The sequence below is a fragment of the Pseudopipra pipra genome, chromosome 1 (assembly GCF_036250125.1).
Source record: "Pseudopipra pipra isolate bDixPip1 chromosome 1, bDixPip1.hap1, whole genome shotgun sequence".
Lineage (NCBI taxonomy): Eukaryota > Metazoa > Chordata > Aves > Passeriformes > Pipridae > Pseudopipra > Pseudopipra pipra.
Genome location: NC_087549.1, coordinates 25,429,653 through 25,453,883, shown reverse-complemented (window position 1 = coordinate 25,453,883; position 24,231 = coordinate 25,429,653). Strand labels below are relative to the sequence as shown.

At 38.6% G+C, this 24,231-nt stretch overlaps 1 protein-coding gene across 1 annotated transcript in view; it reads left to right on the top strand.

The window, feature by feature from the left end:
• NECAB1 (N-terminal EF-hand calcium binding protein 1) overlaps positions 1 to 24,231 on the top strand; it is a 59,831-nt gene that overhangs the window by 31,921 nt on the left and 3,679 nt on the right. Inside the window, exons 6-11 of the mRNA XM_064649140.1 lie at positions 10,177 to 10,313; positions 12,244 to 12,356; positions 15,220 to 15,296; positions 19,386 to 19,439; positions 20,896 to 21,008; positions 23,248 to 23,325. Of these exons, the coding sequence (XP_064505210.1) occupies positions 10,177 to 10,313; positions 12,244 to 12,356; positions 15,220 to 15,296; positions 19,386 to 19,439; positions 20,896 to 21,008; positions 23,248 to 23,325 (572 nt within the window). The remainder of the gene's footprint in view (positions 1 to 10,176; positions 10,314 to 12,243; positions 12,357 to 15,219; positions 15,297 to 19,385; positions 19,440 to 20,895; positions 21,009 to 23,247; positions 23,326 to 24,231) is intronic.

Genomic DNA, 24,231 nt, shown 5'->3' with positions numbered 1-24,231 from the left:
GCTTTCTTGAACGGAGTTTTTCTCCAGTCTTCTAGTCCTCTGCTATCTGAAAGTGAAAACATCGAGTCATGTTTTCATGTTTTCCCTTACACAAAGAAGGGAAACGCATGTCTGAGGATTTTTAGGGGGATTTGTGCCCTTTAATATTTGATAATTTCTCTCCTAAAGATGGTGAGTCTGCATGAGTTGCTTACACCAGAGTGGCAAGGACAGATTAATCATTGGTGTCAGTTGTTTTTCTTGCACCTGCCAGCTTGGTATTTTCCAGATCAAAGTACTATCTGAACAGTTCTGTTTGTTGCATTTCTTTTCCTCTTATATACAGGAAGCATTAAAAATTAAACACTCAGCAAAACTTTACAAATCTATTGGAAGGTTTGTTTTTTTAAGCCTTTTTTTTCTGAAATTTTTTATAAAAAAAGACCACAGAAGCATATTTAGTTAAAATATTTAATCTTCTCATTTTTATTACCCTCATGAACATAAAATTTTCAGAAAGCTGCATTTTAATTACATTCTGTAGCTTGCAGTCACATATAAATAAAATTACAAGAAACTTTGCAACACTCAGCACAGAAAATAAAATCTGTCACTGACTAACAAAGTAGATAGGTGAAAGTAGAAAATTTTTTTAAGGTGCTCAACATCTTGGTCCTATTGACTTATGAATACTGAAAATCAAAAACTTACAGATTAAAGTCTGTAATGTCTTCCTTAACTTATCAAGCCATAAAATTGTTGCTGCTGTCATCTATTTGGTAAGAATAAGTTTTGCTCTATCATTTTGATTTCTAGTATTGGAAATGCAACCTGCTGCAGGTGGTGAACCATTCTGTACTCAGTAAACTAGCAGAAGCTCATTTGATCACCAAAAATATAATTTACATATGAAATTAAATTGACAATATAAAAGCATTCAGGAGTTTAAACAGTTATCTAAAAGAATTTTAGAAGATCTGAGGTTTTCAAGCATATCCAAGACATTTGCTATTTGCTGACAAATAGCATGCAGGATCTCTAGGAGACCCAGGGGCAGGATGAGACCTCTTTCTGGGGCATCAGCTTTAATCCAGGTGGGTCTTTTTAGGGCACCAGACTCTAGTTTAGGTATTTTAATAGCTCTGAGGTCTCTGAAAGGTTTTTCCCAGAGGAGCTGTCTCACAGAGGAAGATCTTACCCTGATCTGACAGTGCCTTTTTTCAGTCATAATGCCTATTTGAAGTTCACTTTTTTCACCAGCTGAAGAGCACACCCCTCTCCTTCGGACTCCTGCCTTTCCCTATGCCAACAGCACAGGGTCATTTTCCAGCCAGGATGTATCCCCATGAATCCCCACTGGTGCTGTCACTGGCACCTGCACAAGGAAGGCTGGCAGCAGAAGCTTGCAGGGAAGCAGGAACCATTTTAGGTGATTTTAAACCCACTGCTCCCAAGGGCAGTTTATTCTGCACTGTTGTGAAAGTCCAACCACAACTGGCTGGTGGCCAAGTGACCATGCCAGGGTTATTTTGGGATGGGACACGCTTCCTGCTCTGTGATTTCAGTGATTGTTGGCTTAAGCCTCACCTCACCCATTAGTCTGTCATGGAGCTCTTAACTTACTGGAGTAACAAATGGAATTCAGACTCTTTGCATTGGCACAGTGGCAAAGTAGTGGGAATTGGGAATCACTGGGAGTAACTGAACCTGGCAGAGATGCTTCCTTGGGAGGGTGGCACTAAGAGCTCATGCAATTGTATCTTTTTCCTTGCAAGTGCAGTGCCTGTATAGCTCTCACAGAGGCCAATAAGCTGTCTCAAAATTGACTTAAGACCACCATACCTCTTGTAAAAGTGACCCAATCTCAAGTAAGAAAAAGCTTTGTATCTAAGCTGCTACTTAGATTCTATTAGTTATATTTATTAGATCATATGGTTCCATTTCAAAAGGACATAGTGATACAGATTCTTTAAAAAAAAAAAAAAAAAAAGGCAAACCAGAACTAGCTTTTATAGTTAACAATGCTTATAAGATGAAACTTTGATCCAGTGAGCGAGAGTGTAGCTTGACCTGAGACAACCCTATATCTGAAGCACAAAGCCAACAACTATAATGCAACAGCAACCTCCCAGATGGACTTGCCAGGATTTTTGTATAGGCAATGGAAAACATTTAGCTTTCTTCCACAGATGAAAACTAGAAGGTGCTTTGCCCAGAACATACACTTTTTCAAAGTGATGACCTCTGAGTGCATACTGCTCCTGTAAATACTGGTACAGTTCTTCTTTTAGAGACAAAAGCACTGCAGACTTCCATGGAAAGGAATGGCAGACAATGTAAAGGGACAGAACACTGCAGATTTTCTCCTTTTCAGACTCCATAAAGTCTCACATTCTTTGCTTTGGAGAGATTTTCTTGCCACCCTTGCAACTGTTTTATGAAAGACATGGAATGATCCGTCTGTCATAGCAGGGGACCAGACTCGATGAACTAGCAAACATCATTTTAAGCAGCAGTAATCAAGACTGGTTTAATCAAGACCGGTTTATACCCATCATTTATATATGCAAAAAATAAACATATTAAGTTTAGGATGGAAATGAAAAACAGTTCTTCTTCAGTGGAGCAATCAAGTTCTTGAATACCCTTCCGAGTTTTTTGGGAGCAAAAAAACCCAACTGCTTTTTACATGTTGCTTGCAAAAAAATAGAAAGGGATGTGCATTGTGTGCAACAGCAAAATGCTGGATTCAGTGACTGACACAGCATGTCTAATTACCTGCTTCTATGAAATCAGTAATTTTTCTGCTTTGCTCAGAAAACCCCAAAGCTAAGCAAAGTCACTGTAGCCTTGAAAATTTCTTGAATAGTCTAAAAATAGGAACCAGATTTGGTAAAAGAGAAGATTATAGGAGCTGAGAGAGTAACACAGGGACTTGCAATTTAGTTACTGATGGTACATTTATGGTAATTATGTAAATTACTGCACTCTGGAGGGTTTTATTATAAACCAGAATACCTAGATTTTTTTTAATTGCATATTTCAGTAACAGGTGCATTTATGTAAATTATATAGCAAAACAAATTAAGTGGAAAAAAAGCTCGATAAGCATATGTTGACAATAGTGTTCCACAACTAGCATTCTGCTGAAGAAAAAGTGAAGTTTCAAATTGGTTTTTTGTTTTCACAAAAACTGTTATATTGGCTAGGACCCATTTTTGTATATGATTAGGATTTATTAACATTTTTCAAAGAATCCAGTCTTGTTTTCCTTGAAATTGCATTTTTACACAGACTGAATGTAATGGAATAGCTGCTACATAAGAATAACATAAGGCAGGTATTGATCATTTCATCCTGATTATTAATTTTTTTATGCATTGGCCTTGAATCCAGTTCATTTGTTCCTTTGGGTTTATCATTAATGTTTTTTTCAGGTCAGTGTCAATCTAAAATCATAGAATCATAGAATCATTATGGTTTAGAATCATTAAGGTTGGAAAAGATCCTTAAGTTCATCAAGTCCAACCGTTAATGTGACACTGCCAGACCCACTACTAAACCATGTCCCTAAGTGCCACATCTATATGCTTTTTTAATACCTCCAGGGATGGTGACTCAACCACTTCCCTGGGAAGCCTGTTCCCATCAGTAAACTGACTTGATTGTTTCTCAGCTGAAGAGCGGAATGCTGGTGATAGACCTAAATATATTATCAGTTGGATCCTTCTACAAGGCAGAGAGGACTCTATGAATAAACAGCTATTTTTATCTAGGGACATTATTAAAATACATTTTGGAATTTTATTTCATTGGAGTTTCTATTTAAAAAAAAATATTTTTAAGATTGTGACTATTAGTGCAAGTTAAGTAAGATAAATTCAAAAAGCTGCAGGCAATTAATTCTGAGCAGTCATGCAAGGATATTCTAAAGATTCATGCCTTTCCTCTTCTCCTAGCTCCTTATCAGAGTAATGAAAACTCTTGGGAACTTCTTTGATCTTTTTTTGTGGAAGTCTTATACCTACTGGATCAGAAGGAATGCTCGAATTTTTGCCAGTAGCAGAGAAGATGTGTTAAATAGTCAGCACTTAAAGATAAAACAAAACCCAAACATTCCTTAATTAATTTAATATTCATACCTCTAAACATAAAAGTGTATATAAATTACTTCACAGCAGAAAAGTAAACATTTAACCTAACCATTCTCTTGTTGATACCTATCAAAACCACCAACAGCTTTGATGTTTTCTACGTATCCTTACAACCTTCTCCCTGGAGCAATGTTGTTACATTGATTACTGCTACCCGATAATATCAAACACAGCCAAAACAGTTTCTTGTCTCTAAGCTATCTGACGCACCTAATAGCAGTTAAATAGGAGTTACTTTTTATCTGTGCATGAATTTTGTAAATATTGCAATAAGAGTATATTACTCCTTCAATAATCCCAATAAAGGAGAGTGATAGACTGTCCTGATAGACATTATTATAAATGTGTGTCAATATTCTCTCTAATCAGCCATGGCTGCCTATTTTATTTCATTGCTGTTAAGTCAGCACTGCAAGAGATTGTCACTGTTCCAATTCTATAGGCAGAATTTAAAATAGTTTATGCCAAATATAATACTTGGATAAACTTGTAAAGTGCCATACTCAAAGTTGAATCCAATAATTTGGCATGTTATGCCTTTGATCACTTTTACAATGAGGATGATGTAAAGGTTGCATTTGCGTGAAGTCAACACACTGAGCATCTCTGGATATGGCTTCTGGTGAAATTATGATTTGATTCTGACTCAGTTCTGATTTCTTCCTACAGTGTGAATAATTAGATCTTAGGGATTGAAATGAAAAAATTTTGATTTTTTTCATCTTAGTACAGTCATTTTGACTAATTTTATATCTTCAATATTAAGCTGTAACCCAGGGCATTGTCCCAGTAATTTAGGCTCTAAACACACAGGGCACGAGAAATTCCATGATAAAGGGAAATTTAAATAGATTATTCCCCACTGAGTTTTATTCAGTAATAACTATTTTTCAGTTGAGGGTATTTTCTGAAAAGATAAGCCTAAATATTTTTTATGAAATTATTTTGATATGAAATATAAAATAAGCAACAGCAAATTGGTAAGTAGTATAATAGTAAGAGATTAGTATTATAAGTAATGTTAAAAATAAAGCACAATAGATAAGTTATAAAAGTGTAATATAGCATAAACTATTATATACCAAAATAGGAACATAACAAGCAGTAAAAGGTTTGTTCAGCTGGGAGAAGAGGCAGAGAGAAGATATAATTCTAAAGAGTTAAATCTAATCTAAAGATTTATAGAGAAGACAAAAGAACCCCTCTGTCTTTTTCAGGGGTGTATAGCAAAAGCACAAGAGGCAACAGCTACATCTTGCAGAAAGAAAAATGCTGAATGGACATACAGAAAATATGCACAAAGAGAGTGCAAAAGCAGATCAGAGAGATGGTGTCATCTCCATCCTTGGAGGAGTTACAAACTCAGCTGAACACATCCCCAGACGGCCCTGCTCTGAACGTGAGGTTGGACAATGTCACAGCCAGACATCCTTTCCCACTAAGTTTGTAGAATCATAGAATCATAGAATATTCTGAGTTGGAAGGGACCTAACAGGGTCATCAAATTCCAACACCTGGCCCTGCACAGGATGGCCCCAAGAGTCACACCATGTGACCAAGAGTATTGTCCAAATGCTTCTTGAATTCTGTCAGGCTTGGTGCTGTGACCACTTCCCTGGGAAGCCTGTTCCAGTGCCCAACCACCCTCTGGGTGAAGAACCTCTTTGTAATATTCAGACTAAACCTCTCCTGACACAGCTTGATGCTGTTCCCTCGAGTCCTGTCACTGGTCACACAGAGAAGAGATCAGTGGCTGTCCCTCCTCTTCCCCTCATGAGGAAGTTGTAGACTACAGTGAGGTCTCCCCTCAGTCTCCTCTTCTCCAGGCTGAACAGACCAAGTGCTCTCAGATGCTATTCATATGGCTTCCCCTCGAGGCCCTTCACCATCTTTGTTACCCTCCTTTGGACGCTCTCTGACAGCTTAATATCTTTCTTATATTGTGGTGCCCAAAACTGCCACAATATTCAAGGTGAGGCTGCACCAGTGCGGAGCAGAGCGGGACAATCCCCTCCCTCGACCGGCTGGTGATGCTTTGCCTGATGCCCCCCAGGACACAGTTGGCCCTCCTGGGTGCCAGTCAGCTGCACTGCTGACTCATTCACCTTGCCATCAACCAGGACCCCCGGGTCCCTTTCTGAAGCTCTACCTTCCAGCCTGTCATTCCCTGGTCTATACACACAACCAGGGTCGTCTTGTGCCAGGTGCAGAATCCTGTGCTTTGCCTTGTTGAACTTCATATGGTTGGTGATTGCCCAGCCCTCTAATTTGGCAAGGTCTCTCCGTGGGGCCTTCCTGCCTTTGAGGGAGTCAACAGGTCCTCCCAGTTTAGTATAGCTGACAAACTTACTCAATATACCTTCAAGTCCTGTGTCCAAGTAATTTATGAAAATGTTGAAAAGAACCAGCCCTAAGATGGAGCCCTGTGGAAGCTCTTGCCAAACCTGCCACGCCTTCTGAGAAATTGCAGGGTTATTTTTTTGTCCCACTCAAATTTAGTTTGCTTGCCCGGTATTTCCCTTCTTCTCCATCTCAAGGATCTGCTCTTCTGATAAGTGGATCTGTGTGGTGTCAGGTCACCCCAGGGATGAGGACTGGGGTTGGCACCAGAGATCAAAAGGATCAAGAGTGTTGCTGAGCCTCTTGTTGTAACCCTGAGATGTGGAGTGCCCTAGGAGATACCTAAGCCCAGCCTCCTCTGCTGCTGTAAATGAACAACCTCTCATGCACTTTTTTAAGATAGCCATAAGCCACTTTTAAAGACTACAGTGACCTTCTCCACTGGGAAATCACTAATTATGTGTATTTTCAGTGGCACTAATGGAAATTCAAATCTTTGCTGCTCACAAAGGTCACAGTTGCCTCTTGATGAGGAAGATGTGGAAAATTACCCTCATTCATTCACAGTCAGTAAAACTAACAACCAGAACAATATGTTAACACAGATTTATTTCATCTGGACTGCCCAAAGTGTGGTGCAGTATAATGTATATGCTAATGAACAGTAATTTACAGCTGATAAAATTCAAGAACCAGGCCATTTTTCTAGTTTATGTACAGACACCATCTGTGGGTCTCCTTATTAATTTGTGACACGATACGCTGACAATACAAATGCTGAGTGTGCCAGTTAAGCTGATTCTACCATAATATACACTTAATAAATTGATAGACACTTAATAAAATTATACACTTTTTTTTTTAAATTCAAAATTAACATTTTCTTTCTTCTACAGAAATGTTATATCAGTGTGCCTTTAGTAAAATACAAAATAAAGTACTTTTCTGTAGGAAGTAGACTGGTGAAACAGATAAAACCTCCATCTCGAATCGATGGTCTGGACACTTTCAGACTTTTTTCAGTACTAGCCGTGTAGTTCAAAACTCAGCAATTCAGTCCATCACACAGCAACCGGCGAAGTATGAATTGGATATTGCCCCTACTCTGGGAGAAACTCCTAAGGCTGTACAGCAGGTGAAAATTGGCAAAGCAGCTGGGGTTGATGGAATTCCACCTGAAGTCTGAAAGTATGAGGGCCAAGCACTCCATGCTAAATTTCATAAGTTTGTGGTGGGCTGTTGGGAACTCGGAGAACTACCATCAGACCTCCATGATGCAGTCATCATCACTTTGTATAAGAAGAAAGGAATTAAATCAGACTGTTCAAATTACCATGGTATTACTCTGCTCTCCATTGCTGGCAAAATGCTGGCAAGAATACTCTTGAACAGACTAACACCCGCTATAGCAGAAGGAATTCTACCTGAAAGTCAGTGTGGTTTCAGAGCCAACAGGAGTACCATAGACATGGTATTTGTTCTCAGACAACTGCAAGAGAAGTGTAGGGAACAGAACAAAGGCGTACATTTTAAGTTGTAATTCAGCATGCCAGTATCAGATTTATCATGACTACGAGCAGAAAGCAATATGGAGGTATCTGCAGCATTTACTTTTTGGATGCCCAGAATTTTAAAACACTTCAAACTTCAAACACTTCAAACAATCAAAAAACTTAGAAGAAATTGTCAGTTCTGTCATGTTTTGTTCATTTATTTCCAAAAGCACTGGCAAAAGCTAAAGAAAACTAAATCATACCCTGTATTTCTACTGCAGGGTTTTATTTAGCTGTCCATGCTACACAAATTCACACATGTTGTTCTAACGTGCCAGAGAACCAATGAAGGAAATTTATAAGAAGAATAAAAAATCAGCTTTCCTATTGCATAAAAAAGATTTAGTAATCGTAAAAAGGTTGTCATAAACATTATTTATAGACTGGTGTGAGTCTCAGGTATTCACTGAGGTAGACAGACAATCTCTCATGAGTATCTATTTTAAAAATGTATAAATGAAAAATTATTGTTGGAGAGTGACTCACACCTGATTAATCTGTAGACAGAAGAAGTAAATATAGAAGACCACAAAGCTTCTGGCTACATAAGTAACTTCTGATGATTCATGAGTGGTTTAACACCTGAGATTTCTGCAGCAGAAATCTTCCAGCAAGAACTAACTTAATAATATATATTGTGAATAGATCACTCTCAATTGAAAGCAAAATGGTTTTAAAGCTATTATCTGTCAGTCTTCAATTTTACATTTAAATTTCAAAACATCTTGTATTTGTGTTCTGATTGCAAACACATACGTGCAAAAATTCTAAGAGAAGTCTAAAAATCAAAAAAGCATTTCAGCTGTCATTCATATTGGGAAGAACATGGAAGAGCTTAAAAATACCCATATGCATTGCCAAAACTACTCAAATGGGTTCTCAGAGTAGGAGGCAACACCACTGAAATGACGTCTTCTTTAAAGCATCTCTTTGGATGTCGTGACTAAAGAAATCTTTCATTTAAGGCATCTCATATTTTATGAAATTGTTTTAGGTGGAATTGTACCCAAAGGTTTTCAAGATCAGCTGAGTGGGGAGCCAATAAATTCATTCAGAGTTTAAGAGATGGAAATCTGTTTTCTTTCTCTGTTCCTAATGTGAGTTCAACACAGTAAACAGAGGCTCTAGGGGTCTGTTCTATCCTCTCTATTACACTTACTAATGAGAAAACAAGAAAGAGCGTGTTTATATTATTGTAAAGGTGACCTCCCTCCCACAGCATTACCTATGTGCTACTGCAGAACTACAGAATCACAGAATGGATACAGTTGGAAGAGACCACAGCGGGTTTTTGCAGATCTAGGCTTGCCAGAAACATTAAACTTGACCCCATCCATGGCAATATGATTTATTGGGCCAGGGAGAAAGCAGGGGTAAAAATTTATTTCTGAAATTATCTACACCAAATAAGCATAAATATTTTTGAATACATACAATATATTGGAAATGTCATTACACAAAGAACCACTACAGACTGCTACGTATAGGTGCAAACTTTTCTAATAACTTTAGCTCAAATAACATTTAGATGCATTTCATGTAATTGTAAAATATATAGATATATGGTTTCAAAAATAGTTAAACAAATTAAAGGAATAAAAATCAGTCAAAGACTCTTAAATTCAGAAGGCAACCTCTCTCGCACCAACGGTCCTTCAGCCAGTTGAAGGGGATTTTCAAGGGAGTATCACTAAGCATGGGCTTGCTCAGAGACTATTCCCATAATTACTGTCAGAGACAGGCCAGTGGGGCTTGATAAACAATTTTCAGAAAAGTGGATCTGAATAAAAACTTTAAATTCAATTCTGCAGTTGTCAGTCTTATTTTGACTTTTCCACACTTAAGAAGTAATGTGGTGCTGCCACCAACTGGAGTTAAGACATGTAAGGAAAAGGGATTTTTTGAGTAAAAACTATGCTGTGCCACTGTGTATCTGGGCCTCTCTCAGCATAGGTGGCATTTGTGTCTATACCTGGAAATTCAGAGGTTTTTTTGTCCAGAAACATAAAGGCTGATTATGCGGTTTGCACATACAACTGTGAAAACATCCAACCTGCTTCCTTTCTGAATGAAGTCTGAACCTTCCCTCGTGTATTTCTAACCTAGTAGGCAAAGCCTTACCTTTATTTTTTTCCCTATGTAATTTTTAGGACTATCAGGAGGCTTCTAATTTGGAGCAGTTTGTGACTCGCTTTCTCTTGAAGGAGACACTGAACCAGCTTCAGTCCCTCCAGAGTTCCCTGGAGTGTGCCATGGAAACCACGGAGGAGCAGACCCGGCAGGAGAGGTGAGCAAACTTTCTCTTCAGCTGCAATTGAAGGGGTGAGGAGTGGGGTCACTGTGAACCTTCTATTTTACATTTCACCCAGCAATCTGATGTAGGGAATAACAGGAGAAATAAGGTTACAGTTTTTATTCCATATAGGAACCCACTAAGAGGAGTTTTTTATGGATTTTTTCCTCTCAGTATGCTATTGTTAAAGATGATAAAGAAAGCAAAATATGAACTGTTTTATTTTGCAGACGAAGAAGATCTTAAGACCTTTCTTTTGGAAATGTCATCTGCTTGTTTTGCTGTTGGGTTTGAGATCTCTAAAATACATAAATAATACCCTGGGGTTTTGTGCCAGCAGCTTGACCGTAGGAATCAAACAGTTTTTGGAAGTCTGAGGATGCACCAAGCACGAACAGTATCTATATATCTCTCTGTTCATGCATACATATTTCCAGGTTCCGCAGCAACTGATAGGAGAGAAAGAAATCTTGAATGGCCAGTTCAGAGCTAGAGCCTAACAGGTGCCCTTACATCTTCTGAAGTAATCACTGATTTCTCTGACTTGCCCTTTAGGACAGCCTCTCTTGAAATACAGTTTAGAAAGACCATCTGAGTAACTCAAACTACCCAGTTGGGTGCTTGGAACTGGGTGACATGAACATGCCTTTTGCAGTGAGTTTTCTTGACCAAATTGACTATCTAGTAGGGCATTGTGGAGATTTTTTGTCCAGTTCTATCAGTACAGTTGTTCAGAAATATTCTCTGGAATGCTGAATTTCATTTGTGGCAAAGAAAAAAAAAAAAGAGGTGTGACACACTTAAACCAAATACCATCTTCCCCATTTTCCAAGGTAGCAGTGAAAAGCCAGGCAAACTCAGCACTTTAACTACAGCTATTCTGGAGAAAATTAGTTAGTTCTTAGTGCAGATGCCCCAGTCCATATGTAAAATCATCTTCAGTTATGTTTAACAAAACTCAGGGGCAAACTGTTTGAATCAGAATCCCATTAAGACACTCCTAAACTAATTTCAGAGCGCTCACAGTGGGGAATTGCTGCAATTTGACTTACTGTGAAGGGATTTGATGCTGCAGAAAACACCATCCTAAAACATCTCCTTAACACAGTGTGTGAACTTTTAGTGAGCCTTTATTCTGTGCTTCAGGAGACCAGATATCTTTCCAAAACAGTGGCATGAGAATTATTTACTGAACTGTTTAGGCTACTGTCTAATACTCTTTGCAACCACTCATCCAACTAACTGTTCAAAATTAACCATAGTCCTGGTCCTTCATTGCATGCCAGCTGGATGATGAAGAACCACATAAAGACAGCCTTTAGTCCTCACACAAAATATAAAGCTTCAATGACTCTGTCATCACAGTAAAAATATAAATCATTTCTGTATCTATGTTTCACTACTTGTCCCAGAAGTGTATCAGTCCTGCGTCCAATATCAGCTAATTCTCATCACTTTTCCTTCCTTATTAACAGATACAGGTTGCTGTTTATCTTTTCAATATTTAAGCTGTAGGGGTCAATTTTTAAAGTTCCTATCTCACTTTTGGATGGTATTGTGAAGTTCCTCTGCAGCGATACTACAAAACTCCTGTGAATGAAGAAACTGTGTGAATGATTCCTTAGGTCAGGTCAGAGCCACATTACAGACAGACACTGACCTTGAGATTTCTATCCCTAAAAGATCTACAGTTTATGCCAGCTTAATCCTCCTTTTTTCTTTTTTTCTTTTTTTTTTACTTCTTTAATGACATAACCACAACTAATCAGTAACAGTGAAAATCTGGAAAATAGTCCAGTGGTCTCAATAGGTATTCCTTTTCTTTTAATTCAAAAGGGAACGCAGAAGCACATTTTTTAAAAACAGAGAGAGGAGAGCTCTCCCACAAATTTTATCTTAAGAAGTCTCCTGTGTTTCTGTGCAGAAAAGATCCAACAAAACCAGAAGTGCTCTCAGTCCAATGGCCAGGGAAACGCTCAGCTCGAAGGCTTCAGAAGAACAACAGTTTGTCATCAAATAACCCTCATTCTAGCACAGGTATGGTATTTCACATTTTCAAGATACTTAAAACATGTGCATACACACATACAGAAAAATATACACATATCTTTCTCTCAAAAATTTAATTTAGACACCTAACTAACTCAGATACTTTACTGACAGAAGACAATTTCAATTTAATATAGAAGGTATTAACTCAAACCATGAGGAAAATAACTATATATACATAGATGTGAACTGATAAAAATAAATATATAATTATGGGCCAAATTGTGATATCGTTTGGGGGCTTTGGATTGATTCAACATTTTTAGGTAATATTTGTAGCCTGCAGAAGTGAATGAAAAGGTGAAGGCTGTAAATTATAAGGAACCAAGTTTTCTGCCATATCTTACATCCCAGCTGAGAGGAACAAATAAGAAGCAGAAAGGGAAAATATAAAATGTAAAAGAAAATAATATTTCATTTCAGATGACACCAAAAAAATCTGAATCAGCATTTCTCCTTTAGAAAATGTGATAGTGTACTTTGGTAAATGGGATTCTTTGGAAGCAGTGACATTAAGCATGAGGCTGCAGTGAAGGTGTCTCCATGCTTAGTGATGTGTCCCAAAATCAAGGCATGAAGATCACTGAAACAACAAAATAAGTGATCAGGCTCACTTCTTGACCAGTCATGCAGATCTCAATGTTTGCAGCCACATGCTTACCTCTTCCTTTTTAAACCTCTTCTGAAGACCTTTCTGTCACTCACATTTCTGACTCACTTTGTGCCACTCACCAAATAATGCTGTTCTTTTGGTTCAGTGATACAGGATGATGTTTGGTCTTTTGTTGTGAGTTACTGTTGTTCATAACAAGGAAGGTCACATAGCCTTGTTGCAGCATTGCTAATTCACAGAGTTCAGAAGGAACCCAAACATATGCAAGCTTTACCAAATCACCTTACTGTATTGATGTAATTTTAAAGAGCTAACATCTTTCTCCACAGTTTTACTAATAGCTAATAGCTGTCTACTTTCCTGCACAAGATTTGTATTTGTCTTGGCACTTGATCTTCCTCCTTACTGCCTGCTGCTCACATGCACAGTAACACTGTAGGTGTGTATTTGCATTCAGTGCTCAAGCCAGCATTTCTTTAGCCCATGTACTTGTTCAGGTAAAGCTGCACTCTGCTGCCTCTACAGACCACAGCTGTGGTATGTTCTCAGCATTAGGATTTCTCTGGTCAAAACATATTCAAGAGCCACAAAAACTCTCAGCTGGAAAATAAGCAGGTTTAATGAATGTGCATAACAAGAGCATGTATTGAAAATTCTTCAGTTTCTGATAAATAACCTGCCTCTCTCCTTAGAGCAACCACTTATGTAGACATTTACACTGTGAGTGATGTCAGGAACTGCTTTAATAACACATATTTGTTTTCTTGAGTATTGTATAGACAATTTTCATGAGATTTTAGCAAAGCAAAATTTTCCAGAGACTTCAGAGAGACTCACAGAATTACAGAATCATAGACAATCCTGAGTTGGAAAGGGCCCACAAGGATCATTGAAGTCCAACTCCTGGCCCTGAACAGGACAGCCCAAAGAATCTGTACCTGAGAGTGTTGTCAAGGGGCTTCTTGAACTCAGACAGGTTGGTGCTGTGACCACTTCCCTAAGGAGCCTGTTCCTGTGACAAACCACCCTCTGGGTAAAGAATTTTTTCCTCATATCCAACCTAAACCTCCCCTAACACAGCTTGATGCCATTTCATGGAATCATAGAATCAGATGGGTTGGAAAGGACCTTCAAGATCATCAAGTCCAACCGTTGATCCAACACCACCATGGTTGCTAGACCATGGCATTAAATGCCACATCCAGTCTCATCTTAAAAACCTTCAGGGATGGAGAATCCACCACCTCCCTGGGCAGCCCATTCCAATGCCTGATTACCCTCTCTGGAAAGAATTTCTTCCTAATATCCAACCCAAATCTCTCCTGGCACAGCTTAATACCATGCCCTCTTGTCTTACTGATAGTTGCCTGGGAGAAGAGACCAACCTCCACCTGGCTACTGCCTCCTTTCAGATAGTTGTAGAGAGTGATGAGGTCTCCCCTGAGCCTCCTCTTCTCCAGGCTGAACAACCCCAGCTCCCTCAGCCTCTCCTCATAGGACCATTTCCTCTGGTCCTGTTACTTGTCATCAGAGAGACCAGTGCCTGCTCCTACTTTTCCCCTCATAAGGAAGCTGCAGACTGCTCTGAGGTCCCCCCTCAGTCTCCTCTTCTGTGGGCTGCACAAGCCAAGCGACCTCAGCTGCTCCCTTGTATGTCTCCCCCTCTAGGCCCTTTACCATCTTCATAGCCCAGATGCTTGTGCCTTTGTAGAACATCGTCTTCTAGCTTCACCCTTGATATATGACATAAGATCAGGTTGGATGTGGCCCTGAGCAACCTGATCTGGTGGCAGGTGTCCCTGCCCATGGCAGGGGGGTTGGAACTAGATGATCTTTAAGGTCCCTTCCAACACAAACCATTCTATGATTCTATGATCAGGTCATTATACAGGCAGGAATATAACTGCAGTAGAGATGGAGAGCTTTCTTCAGGTACCAGCACAATTTCCAAAGCACTAGCATTAATCTAGAATGTAGTTTTAATTCCATAGTGGATTTCTACTGTATCTTAAAAAGAACAAAAATCATTCATAGAGTCAAAATCATGCTTTCCTTTAGTTTTACCTAAATGAACATTGAACTTGTTGGAGTATAATTTTTGAGAAGAAAAAGAAAATGCAGCTAAGCTTTGCTTTTTTTTTTTTTTTTTTTTTTTTTTTTAAATAAAATACAGGAATACACTATGTTCCAGCACTTTAGTAACATTTTTTAAATGTTCATTATTTATCTTGTCCAAAGGTTGGATTGAGGAAGACAGCCAGTGGATGACCCAGATAAACAGACTCCAGAAGCTAATTGATAGACTGGAAAAGAAGGTGTGTGTTTTTTTCCACCTGTTTGTTCTCTCACTTTCAGTAAAGCAACCCTTTTGAAAACACAAATGTTTTCAGTGCCCCAGTAGCAGTCTTTCCAATCAACAATGAGTGAAACTTCAACACCACCTAAGACAGTTAACACTCATTAAATGCCTACATTTTTCTTCCACCTTCTTCTTTCCTATTGCATGACAGCATGCCATGCTGTTTTTCCATGCTCCCCTTTCCCCTTCCTGTCACCACAGATTCAACTTTTCATAAAGATCTGAAAAGTTGCATTACTATATGACTGGAGAATGTTACTGTATTTAGTTATGCTTGTTTTGGGGAACATGGTATAAGCCTCTGGTTTTAGAATATGGTATTTTTCTTTTCCTCTCCAAACTTTCCCATGAAAGCACGACAGAACATTTTGTTTCCTCCTTTTCCATCAGAGAATACTCATTCATAAAGCTTAAAACACTTTCCTAATAAGTAAAGTTCAACCAAAAGCTGATGCAATCCTGCCTGGGAGCTGGCTGCAGAGGCCCCAGAGCCCAGAAACCATCTGTGGTTCCCACATCAAATCAGACCCTCCAGGAGTCTGAAAATGACCCATCTGATCCAACAATGCCAGCATTTACAATCCGGGGGCTTGTAAAATCCTGAGCTACGTCTATCCATACAGAAAGTATCTATTATTTTTAATTATTATTCAGATTTACTTGCTACCCTGGTGTACAAAAGTTTTTTTTTATCTGTGTGCGATGACTTCTTTTTTTTGGGAGTGGCTGAATTCAGTGGATTTTGGGACCATGGGGGTTTCTTCCTCCTGGTCCACTGGAGGTGAGGTTTTAGACCAAGTGCTCTCAGACCCAGGAGTAGCTCCATTCCCTGTGCAGCTGATGTAGCTTCTACCCACAGGTCAGTGCTCACTAGCAATGAGACCGTGTACGTACTCCAAAGACATTGGCACAGGTGTCTTCAGCAGCACCCACACACAGGCAGCACTTGCAGGAACATGAACATGAACAGCAGCACTTGAAGGAAGATGAAATAGTCTGATCCTGTTCTTTCTTTTCAGCTGATCGGGGATGATCATGGGGATGATGCCTCGTGAGCATTATCATGGGTTTCAAGTATTTGTGCCTGGACCCGCACCTCTTACCCAGGCACTGGCTCAGTCCTTGGGCCCTGGCAGACAAGTGTCTCCTCTCCCTCAACCACTCATCCAACTTGAGTTCAGTAGCAAATTGCACACACAGAAAATAGTTAAGGGATTTAACAAAAAAAATAAAAATAGTGGTGACTTGGCACAGGGCTCAGCAAGAGAAGCATACTGACCTTTCTCTGCCGTTGCTCCCTCCCAAATGAAAAAAACACCTCTAGCTACTTTTGCCCTTTGCTCCCAGTTTGGGAACAGTATTGGGTATTTCAGTTATCTCAGTCTTATTACTGATTAGCTGCATATGGTCACCCCCAGCATTGCTGGCCTTGCAAGACTTTGTGCTCATCACTTCTCCTTAACCAGCTGTGAAATTTGGCCATTACTTGAAGCACTGTCCTTAAGTCCTGTCGGCTTCTCACTCTGCTGCTTGCCATGCTCAGCACCTCAGCCCATTAAGCCTCTGGCCAGAGCCTACCCATGAGCCTCTATACAACTGCTTCCTCCCAGAGATCATTTCTGCAAGAGAAAGGCAATTACATGGCAGTTGCCACGTTAATGATGTTTTAGTGGCAACTTGATTTTTCCTGAATAGATATAAACTAGATTTTGAAATGTCAAAGTCCATCATGAAAGGTAAATCTCACTTTTCGTCTGGCTTTACTCCCATCTCTGGTTTGGAAACAGCAGCTCACTGCCCCGCCACAGCTCGTCCAGCCCAACACAGACCGATGCCAAAAGAAAACCTAACATCTAAAAGAATGTGAAAAAAAAAAAAAAGAAACCTGGCCTACAGCAATAATGCAATGCAAACATTACAGAAAGCAGCCAACCATTTTGTGGTGAATAAACTTACAACAGGGATGTTATAAAAATATCAAATCTGCCACGTTTAAATGACAGTCTGAAAAGGAGCTCAGTGCAAAGGGAAACAATGACAGGGAACTGAACTCCCATAATTACCTCCTTTTCAATATAAACCTTGATTACTAAAACACAGCAATTAGATAAGCCTAATTTTCCCAGTAGACAGTCTTTCCCAGTAGACCCTAACCTTTGCCTAACTTGGCATCTGCTTGACTTTGTATCTCTCAGCCATGTCTGACTGTGAGAGGTGTTAAATATCAGCTGTCTTTCAGCAGCTATTAAAAGTCCCTCTTTTTGACTTTGCCCTGAAACAGATTGGAAAGGATTGCACAATCATGCTAAAAGGCAATTTCAAAAGCCACCACTTCTCAGTTGGGTGAGGTAGGACTCCAGAGTAATTTTAAAGCCCCAGCTTTGAGCTGCATGAGTTTTTATTTCCAGGCTGCTTGGCAACGGGCTGGCAGGACCTCTGTTATGCACACTGGGCTACTTCACTTGTGCTCAGAGTCAAGCCATGCAATGCATAAGCACTCTTTCCACACAGATGAGGACTATGTGCCAGTGCTCACATGCTCCAAGGTCATACAGGCTGGCTCTGTAGACATCCTATCTGTGTAGTCATGCCCTGTCTAATGACATAACACTACTGAAGAACTGCTATGGATTATTTTTATTTTTTTGAAGGGCTAGCAAGTTATTAGTCAGTGGTTTCTATTGGAAAACAACTTGGTGAAGGGTTGATGTAGTGTTGTCTAAGTCTTCTGCTGCCTTCTGTCACAAGCGAATTTGACCATGAATCAGTCTTGTAAGCTGCCTATTTTTACTCGAGTTCTAAATTTACATACACCGAAAACCAAAAAAGAATTCTTTTCTTGATACCTTTAGAGAAAGTTTGCAGAATCATTCCTTCCTCTCTTTTGCCATGTTTCCCTAGAAAAAAATGGCACTGAAAGCATGGAAGAATTACAGGAAAATGCATTTTCCCTTCAGATTTTTTACCTGAAGTGTTTGAACTGACAATAAAGCTGTGTGTTTTTCCCTCCACACACACATTTTATGCTTTTCTATCCACGTTCACAGCAGTTTCTAAGTATTTCACTGCTGCCTTGCTCTGCCACCTGCTGCTGGTGGAGGTCCTCTGTTCATCTGAATTCTACCTGCACATCTCTTGTTTGTTTTCAGTGAGTACAGCATCTGTGCTGGCAGAATGCCTGCTATCTGAGGTTAATCAATCCTCACCCAGGCTGGGAGCATAAGAAATTTTTTTCTCTTTGCTGCACAAGAACTGTGTGCAGTGAGAAGTGAAGCACCACAAAGTGCATTTTTCTCCAACTGCTTATTGGAAATCAGTCTCCTTTTTTTTTCAGGCATACGGATATTTTTCAGAATATCGTAATGGCCCTGAGTTAGAAAGTACTGCATGTGCCTAGCATGTAAAGGATGATTTTGTGTGCACTACTAGTCAGTGTTTGTGTCAATCACCGATTCATGAAGTGCACATCCAGCCTGTGTGCCAAACATGCTGCTGCCTCACAGACACATCTGTTTGCTGCTGCCCAGCCTGTGCTCACAGCAAGTGCAGCAGTTCAGAAACCTGACCTGGACCATCATACAAATCTCTTGACACTAGAAAACAGCCCTTTGCAACCCTTTATAAACCTCCCGCAGAGAACTTTGTGTAAAGTTTTATCACAGCATAATAGTAACTGATAGTTCATTCCAAATTACCATTCTTGCTCATCTCTATAGTTCATGTGACAATTTGAGAGCATGTATGTCTTTTCTCAGTTAAGTCCATACATTTGTGAACAAGTGGTTTTGTTACTTTGTTGAATGAAAAAAACCTGCTGAGCATTAGAGATAAACCTTTACAAAACAGCCCAGCCTGGATTAATCACTGAGGTATACCAGATCAACATTTATGCTTGACTTACAGCTAATAAAGAAGGCATTTAGTTATAACTTCTTGAAATAAAACAGAATCTAGCTATTGGAATAGTTTGTTAAAAAGGTAAGAGCAGAATATGGCTGTAGTATTGACTCTTCTATTTTCTATTTTCTTTTCAACTGCCTAAAAGGACCTAAAGCTTGAGCCATTTGAAGAGGAAGTTTTAGAAGAAAATGCAAGATCTGTAAGTACTTTTCAAGATAACGATTTTCACATTTGATTATGAATGCTAGCTGTTGAGACAACAATCTCATCTGGTCTCTTTCGTTAAAAAGTAACTGTAAAAATCATTACTCTCACTTTTTCCAGTGATAAGAAACCATTTTATTCAGCAGTGAAACCATTTTATTTAACTGTGAAAGAGACAACAGAACAAAACTCAGAATACTTGAGCAAAAATTTTACATTAATTTTTGCGTTGTTTTCAAAGGATACAGGGAGCCAAACCTTAACTTGCATAAGGAGGAAAAGGTGTCATTAATAAGATTTACAAATTTGGCAGCAGTGTTTATGGGGCGGTAGCTTCTCTGCTTCAAATCACCTAATGCTGCATGCATGCTTTAAATCATGGTTGTACAGCCTCCCTCCCTCCCAAAACTGCTACAGGAAATCTTAATAGGAAAGATGGGAGACTATCTAGTGCTAAGCACTAATCGATATTACAATGTACAAAATCAAAATCATGACTTACTGTTAAGTAAGTTTATGTCCCAAGATTGATTGATAGCATTCTTAAATTCAGAGCTTTGAACCTAATGCAACGCAAATCAAATATACATGAAAAAATGACCAAGAGAGATGATCCATCAAATTGGATCATTATTTCATCACAGGAGTTGCATTAGATTTTTTTTTAAATGAGACCATACAATATTGCTAGACAGATTGCTTATAATTCATAAGATAGCTGTATTAATAATCAAGGCAGAAATGAGTCAAAAACCTGTACAAGAAATTAAGTTGTATTCATTAAGAAGCACATTGTGTTGCTTTGAATATTCCACTAGTAAAGTTGTCAAGCTTCAACAGATGAATCAACACGTAAACTATTTAAAATAGCTAAAAGGATAAATAGGTCTTCTGTACTGCTGAGTGTTTCCAGTCTTGTTTATAAAGATTGTTCATTTTCAGAAAGGTGGAGGAAAGAAAACTCTCTCTATTCATCACTTAACATGGGCTGCCTTAGGCATCTCACTCAGGTGCAAGTCAGGGCTCTAAAAGGTAAAAGCAGCAACATATCCAGTGCAGACTGGGGGGGTTTGCTCTTATCCCAGACCTTACACCTGCTTACATACAGATTCACCCAAGAAAACACACTGTCTCTATTACTGAATATTTCGAAGATCAGCATTTGCTTTGCACTCTTCTGAAAAGACTCTCTAATCCAGGATTAGGACAACACTCATTTTGGGTGTTTCCATTCTGTACCTCAGCTTGTCTAGACATAAGAGCCACACTTGAGCATTTCTACTTCTCCACTCCAGAGCACTAAAATGGGGACTGCAAACTTCAAAGGAACTTCTGTGGATTTGCTTTCATGCTTTATGGTTTTTTCGTTTCATGATATGACTTTTCTGAGTTTAAAGTACAAGGAATTCAGAGGATGATATGGCAGTAATATTGTAATGTTTTTGTATCAGCACATAATGATCGTTCAAAATCAAATGTGTGTGATAGAAGAAAAAATTGAGGAATTCCATCTTGCCCTGAAGCAGTATGTGGAATCTGCTTCTACTCTGGGTGGCTGCCTGCAGTAAGTACAATGTTATTGTCCTTGGGCGGAAGGAAGGATTGTAGTTTCATTTCTTGAATAACTGGGATTATTTATAAAGAGAGAACCTGTAACACCTGTCCTGGCAGCTTGTGCATAATCTGTAAGACAGAGCTTTTCAAAGACAACTAGAACTAGAAAAAGATGTCAAAACATGCAGATTTTAAGTACTATCAAAAAATGACAATAAAGGCTATCCCAAAGATGTTAAACAATCTTTTCAGGCTTCTAAGCTCCACAGGTCATTTATTCATGACTTCTGGAAGCTCCTAGGCTGAGACTCTTTATTGGAAAACTCATTTGCCAGCCTTCATTTGTGCTCACCTGGCAACTTGTTAGCTTGTTCACCAATTCTCTGCTTAGAAGCTTTCAGAATCTTCCCTTTAGGCTGTCATTTTAAAATTTTAATTCATAATAAAGAACTGGGAAAATTAAAAAGCAAAATTTTCGATGAAACTGTGTTTCTGCTTTGCTCCTTTTAGAATTAAATAAACTACTATGGGTTAAGAATAAATTTTCATGGCTCACCACTGTTCTAAATTTCTGAATTTCACACTCTTGAGAAAGTTACTACTATACACACTGTAGACCATTACGGAAAAGATATTTTTATATGTGTACACAATATAGGATCTTCTATATATTCAAAGGCTTCAAAGCCTGTCTATTATACCCCTAATTTATAAGCCTTTGCTATGAGATCATCACACTTAGGATTTTATCAATAGTGTCCGCACAGACCAGAAAAAGTAAGTTAAGCTGCAAGAGAAGTGAAATTTCTGCAGTGGTTCACTTGTAAAGGCAGACTGATGAGGAAAATAAAATTCTCCCGTTGGCCAAGAGATGGAAAAAAAAAAACCAAAAAACAAGAGAAGCCCCTCTGGCCCCTTCCAAAAATGAACACCAAGCTAAAGATTGTAGTGACTGCAGACTTGTCAGGGGAGAGAACTTACATGACTTTAGAATGCAACTTAACAAATGATGGCAGGAAGTTCCTTTCTTTCCCAAGTTTACAGGCATTTGGTAAGTCTGTAATGCCACCTACCGGATGGGTTTTGCTGTAGCTGGTAATGACAGGGATTTGTTTTTTTCCAACAGCTTTCGATATATTTGCTATTTTACCATGTGCTTGCACATACAGCAGGAGAAAACCAATAAATCATAAAACATTGCTTATTACAGTATGAAATATAATCTGATACCAGTTTTCAAGCACATCAGTAGTGAGATCAGCAATCTTACACTTGGGCACTTAGAGAAATATGTATATATACTTTTTGTTCTATTTATCTAACCACCAATTTGAGTACCCACATGCATTAGTACCGTACATGCTATAAAGGTTTTATGCTCAGAATAGTAAGTGGGATGATTATCTGTAGAGGATCAAGAGATACTCTGTTGATCCATGACATATTGTTAGCTGAAAAGTGTAAGGACAAGTAACTAGTACCCAAAATATTATTTTAAAAATGTATATGCAGCAGATATCAGCCTATCTGACTTTACACTACATTGTAGATATACTCCATTTGCTTTCAAAGCACAGAAATTCCATGACACTTCGATGCATCTCTTATACAAAAAGATAACTTCTACTGTGTAATTCTTCAGTGAAACAACCTCTACAAACTTACTCAAAACTGTTCACTGTGTGGAACGGGATCCCCAGGGAAGTGGTCACAAGCCTGACAGAGTACAGGAAGCGTCTGGACGATACCCTTAGGCACATGGTGTGACTCTTTGGGATGGTCCTGTGCAGGACTAAGTATTGGACTTGATGATCCTTGCAGGTCCCTTGCAACTTGGCATATTCTGTGGTTCTGTATTAGCTGATCTTTCCTGAACCACAGTTATTTAATTTTATGTATTACTGATTAGCATTTCTTTACATATATGGTACTATTAGAGCAAAATGAAAAATGAGTTTCATAAATAAGAGTCCATCTTAAGTGTAGTAATATAAAATATTACTAAGTAAAAATAAGTATACAACAAGAGTTTGGATTTTTTTTAAAGTTAAGATAATTTGTAGTATACAATCACTCATTTGTTAAAATTATTATTATTTGGGGTTTTTTGTTTTGCTTTTGTTGTTTTATTTTTTTTTTTTTCAAAAATCACTGCATTTGGTCCTACTTATAGGCAGTTTGGAATAAGATGTGTATGTCCAATAAGTTTGTTGTGTTTTATTAAATTTGTTCAATTGTACAATTCTTAGTATTTCCATACAGAAGCTTCCAAGTAATTTCCGCTTCATTGTTTATGAGTTCTGGGAGAACAGCAATGCCTGGAATAGGTAAGTTCTGGGGGTTTGGTGGCTTTTTTTTTTTTTTGGTAATACATAAAGTTTTGAAGGTTTTGTGCAGAAAGACTGAATATAAATTACTTAAAATACTGCTAACCAATTTCTTGCTAAATATATCACAATTAATACTTCAGAGTACTTCCATTGCTAGACTTAAATATACTGAAACATAAATAAAAATATCAGAAAGACAAAACTAATTCAAAACAGAAAAAGTCTGAAAGTGATAAAAATATATCATCAGATAGATGTTACTTCATCAGAGACAAAAGAACAGGAAGGCAGCAATATTAACAGAGTTTAATGGTAAAGAAAGAAACAGAAGGAGCCAATAGATAGAACACATGCCATCCCGCAACACAGTTCAGCATACAAGTAGTCCTGTGGAGCTCTCCCACAGCTTCCCAATCCACATCACAAAAACCCATCCAACAGACTCCCAGAGTGTCTCTTTTGGGCCAAAAATAGAAGTTGTAGTGATTAAAAATCCTACTAGTTGAATTCTACCCTCCAGCAGGAAGATAAGAAACCGAGTAGAGACAAAAAGGTTGTCCTTAACTACATTTAGGTTAAATCCCACACAAACCAACCCTATGATCTGAAGACAGAAACTGTTCTGAAGGGAGATGGAGAAGTCTCTCAAAGCTCAGTCGCTTTCCTTTCGAACAAAACCCCAGTTTTACTGGGTTTCCTATCACAAAGACTCAAGAACACTCATAACACGTCAACGCTACACTGGGTCACAACCACGAGACGAGCATCAGAGTGACAGCTAGATGCACAGAAGAAAACCTGTGTTTAATATAATATGCAAGCACTTCACAGCTTATCTGGACTCCTCTCCCACTATCACCATTGCCTAAGTTTTGAAGCACAAAATCTCTTTATAGCATCAAC